The 3,443-nt window shown below is 43.7% G+C and overlaps 1 protein-coding gene across 1 annotated transcript; it reads right to left on the bottom strand.

Annotated features, from left to right (window-relative positions):
* Positions 1-1,867: 1,867 nt before the first annotated feature.
* On the bottom strand, positions 1,868-2,416 carry LOC149543954 (uncharacterized). Its single transcript, XM_089795865.1, has one exon. The coding sequence runs from the start codon at positions 2,414-2,416 to the stop codon at positions 1,868-1,870; it is 549 nt and encodes a 182-aa protein (XP_089651991.1).
* Between the last annotated feature and the right edge of the window lie 1,027 nt (positions 2,417-3,443).

Below are 3,443 nucleotides of genomic sequence, written 5' to 3' on the forward strand. Positions count from 1 at the left end.
AGAGAGGTTAGAGGAGGACGTACCCAGATGTAAATGCGATTGAACACCTTTGTGCGGTTGGACGCCAAGTTGATACTCCCGTTGGTTACTAGCCGTTGGAGAGAAGGATCCGTTGGGATGGAGTGACTGATGGGGGATCAATTCGAGCTCCTCTGTCTTTAGTAAATCCTGCTTCGCGGGTTTAGGGGAGGATCTTGGCGAGAAGACAGAAAATGCATTCCGCTGCGAGCTAGAAATGCTGGAAAGTGGCAGCAACGTTTTATAGTTAGAAGGGCCAGCATGGGGGGAAGACGATGCAGGAGAATGGGCTACATCTGGAGGAATATAACGGTGTTGCAACCGCGTATGGAAAGGAGCAGAGGAACCAGAGGGTCCAGGACAATGAGCAGGAGAATGGAGATGACCGCAAGCCGAATATGAAAGTGCGGGGGAAGACAATGGCCGAAAGGTATGATTCCCAGACTGTCGAGAGTTTGGAATGGTGGGACGAGTAGGTGAAGTGCCAAAAACAGGCGAGCCAGCATGGAGGGATGATGCAGGAGAATGGGCTAAGCTGGGAAGAACAGAACCGAGCTGGGGCCGAGGGTGGAAGGGAGCAGAGGAGACAGAGGAGCCACGACGATGAGCTGGAGAAAAGATGCGACCACTTGCTGAATATTCCACATTTCTATGATGCTCGTGACGTTTCCAAAGAGCCAAGAACTTACGCTTCTGTCTGCTGATGCATTCTGCTTGCCGACCCATAGCTCTGGCGTGCGAGGAGGTGTCAAAATGAATCCAGACATCCGGGCGCAGAGATGAGGCAAGTTCCAAATGGAGATGAAACAACCTGGAATTCAAATGGTTAATCGTTTTCCTCGAAGATCTGATGACTGCTCTTAGGAGGGATAAACCTGCTCGATGGAAGATGCGTTTGGTGTAGCAGTTCCAAAGATGGTGGGTGATTCTCACAAATGAAGGAATTAAAAAAGAATCTCTGCATCTTTTTAGAAAAGCCAAGTCTGCCACTTTCTTCATGAGCTTAATTCTCAGCACTTCGAATTGCTTACATTTAAACCAAATTTCCTTTCCATGAAGGGTATAGATGAGTGTCATTTGATTTCCACAATCCATTAGTAAAAACTGGTTCGTACTTCTGGAATTTGATTGTGTTGTAAGTTTTTTGCATCAACGTTTCGGATCACACACAGTGATCCATCATCAGGATGAAGAGCAAGAGAAAAATAATAATAAGCAGCAGACTAGAGAAAACGCAAAGATATAACAAGAGGAAGGAGAGGAGGTGGGGGGGGGGGGGGAACACGTGGATTGAGGGGGAGATAAAGTAATAAAGAATAAATAAATGAATTAGAAAAAAAAAATAAAAAAAAAAAATTAAATAGAATAAAAAAATAAAAAAATAAAAACAAACAAACAAATGATAAATAACAATGAAAGCGCTCACAAAATGAGAATAATAATAACACTAATTGAAAAAACAATAAAAATAGAAATAAAAATAAATGAACGTAAAACCAAAATAGACCAAATAATAAATAACAATAAGAATGAACTAAGAATGAGAAACAAAATATTTTTAAAAAGGGGGGATCAAAAAGGAAAAAATAAAAAATAAAAAATAAAAATAAAAATAAAAAATAAAAAATAAAAAATAAAAATAAAAAAGAACCTCGGGGACCACCAAAAAGTAAGAGGGAACAAAGGAACCAAAGATGGGAGCGTCCTAAAGATACCGACAACACAGCGAAAGGAAGGAGAAAAGAAGAAAAGGAAGAGAGCAATCACCAACCTCAAACAGGCCACCAACTAGGGAGAAACTAGGAGCAAGGAGGCGAGGGGAGATCGACGGGCTCAAAACACCAAAGGATCAAGTTCGTTGGTCTTTAGTCAGCATAGGAATCCACGAAGGGTTTAAGGTCCACCCATCATCTCTGTTGAGGTTGACAGGGTGACTGTTGATAATTATAGCTTCTTTGAGCTTCCTTTTGAAATAGTTGTCCTCCTTGGATACGATTTGGGCATCTTCTAAACAAATGTGGTGCTTAGTGGCTGATGAGTGCTCCGCTAAAGCAGACTGATGAACCCTGTCGTGTTTAATGTCGGCACTATGCTCCTTGATTCTAGTGCTGAAAGAGCGACCAGTTTCACCAATATACAGAATCCCGCAAGAGCAAGAAACTTTGTAGACTCCTGATGCTGAAAAAACATCTTTGGAATCTTTGAGAGCGGGGGTGCGATTCTTGAGCCTAAACCAAGGTTTGAAGGCCACGCGAAGGCCTTTTCTGCTCAGAATCTTGGCAAGCTTCTGGGAGACCCCATCTATAAAGGGAAGCGACACAAAAGCGGGAGGCGGAGAGGGGTTGGGTCGGGGAGCAGAGAGGGAAAAAAAGAAAGAGCGAGCACGGACAAAGGCCATGAGATTTGTTTGTGGGAGTACCCATTTAATCTAAAGACTTGGCGGAGGTGGGTCAACTCCGAATTTAAGTGGTCATCATCACAAATCCTAAGGGCTCTTAAGGCTAAGGTCTTAAGCGTGCCAACTTTTTGACTCGGATGGTGGTGAGAAGAAGCATGAAGGTACAGATCGGTGTGCGTGGCCTTCCGAAACACTCGACGTCCCAGAGAGCCATCTGGTTTCTTAGTGAGTAAAATATCAAGGAAGGGTAATTGATTGTTGGATTCAAGCTCTTTGGTAAAAGCAATGCTAGGAGAGATGTTGTTAAGATGAATGTGAAACTCTTCTAGTTTATCAATACCATGGGGCCAACAAACATTGGTATCGTCAACGTATCGCTTCCACCATTTAGGCTTGAGGGGGAAAGAGTGGAGGGCTAGCTCTTCAAAGTGCTCCATATAAAGGTTAGCAATAACCGAGGAGAGTGGGGAGCCCATTGCAACCCCATCTACTTGTTCAAAGATAGTCCCTTGGAAGGAGAAGAAGGTGGACCTTAAACAAAGATCAACCAGATTAGCGATCTCAACATTAGTTTTCCTTTCCACAATACCAACGACGTCCGGAATAGGAACCTTCGTGAAGAGGGAGACCACATCAAAGCTAACCAAGATGTCATCCTCATCTAGTTTGGACTCTTTGATGAAGCTAACAAAGTGGGAGGAATCCTTGATGAAGGAGTTGGAATGGCCAAGAAGCGGAGAGATAAGCTTGGTAAGATGGGCGGCAAGATGGTAAGTGGGAGAACCTCTGGTGTCCACGATGGGTCTAAGGGGAATGCCAGCTTTGTGAATCTTGGGGACACCATAGATGCGAGGGGTTAACTCTTTGGACGGTAAAAGCCTCTTCTTAGTGACATCATCAAAAGAAGAGGAGGAAATGGCCTTCCTGACATTCTTGGAAATCTTAGAGCACGGGTTGAAAGAGAGGGGTTTGTAGCTGCAAGAATCAGAGAGAAGGTCTGTCATTTTAGCAAGGTAGTCATGCCTAT

This window comes from Cupressus sempervirens, chromosome 8 (genome assembly GCF_028749045.1).
Source record: "Cupressus sempervirens isolate cs-2001-9-10 chromosome 8, ASM2874904v1, whole genome shotgun sequence".
NCBI lineage: Eukaryota > Viridiplantae > Streptophyta > Pinopsida > Cupressales > Cupressaceae > Cupressus > Cupressus sempervirens.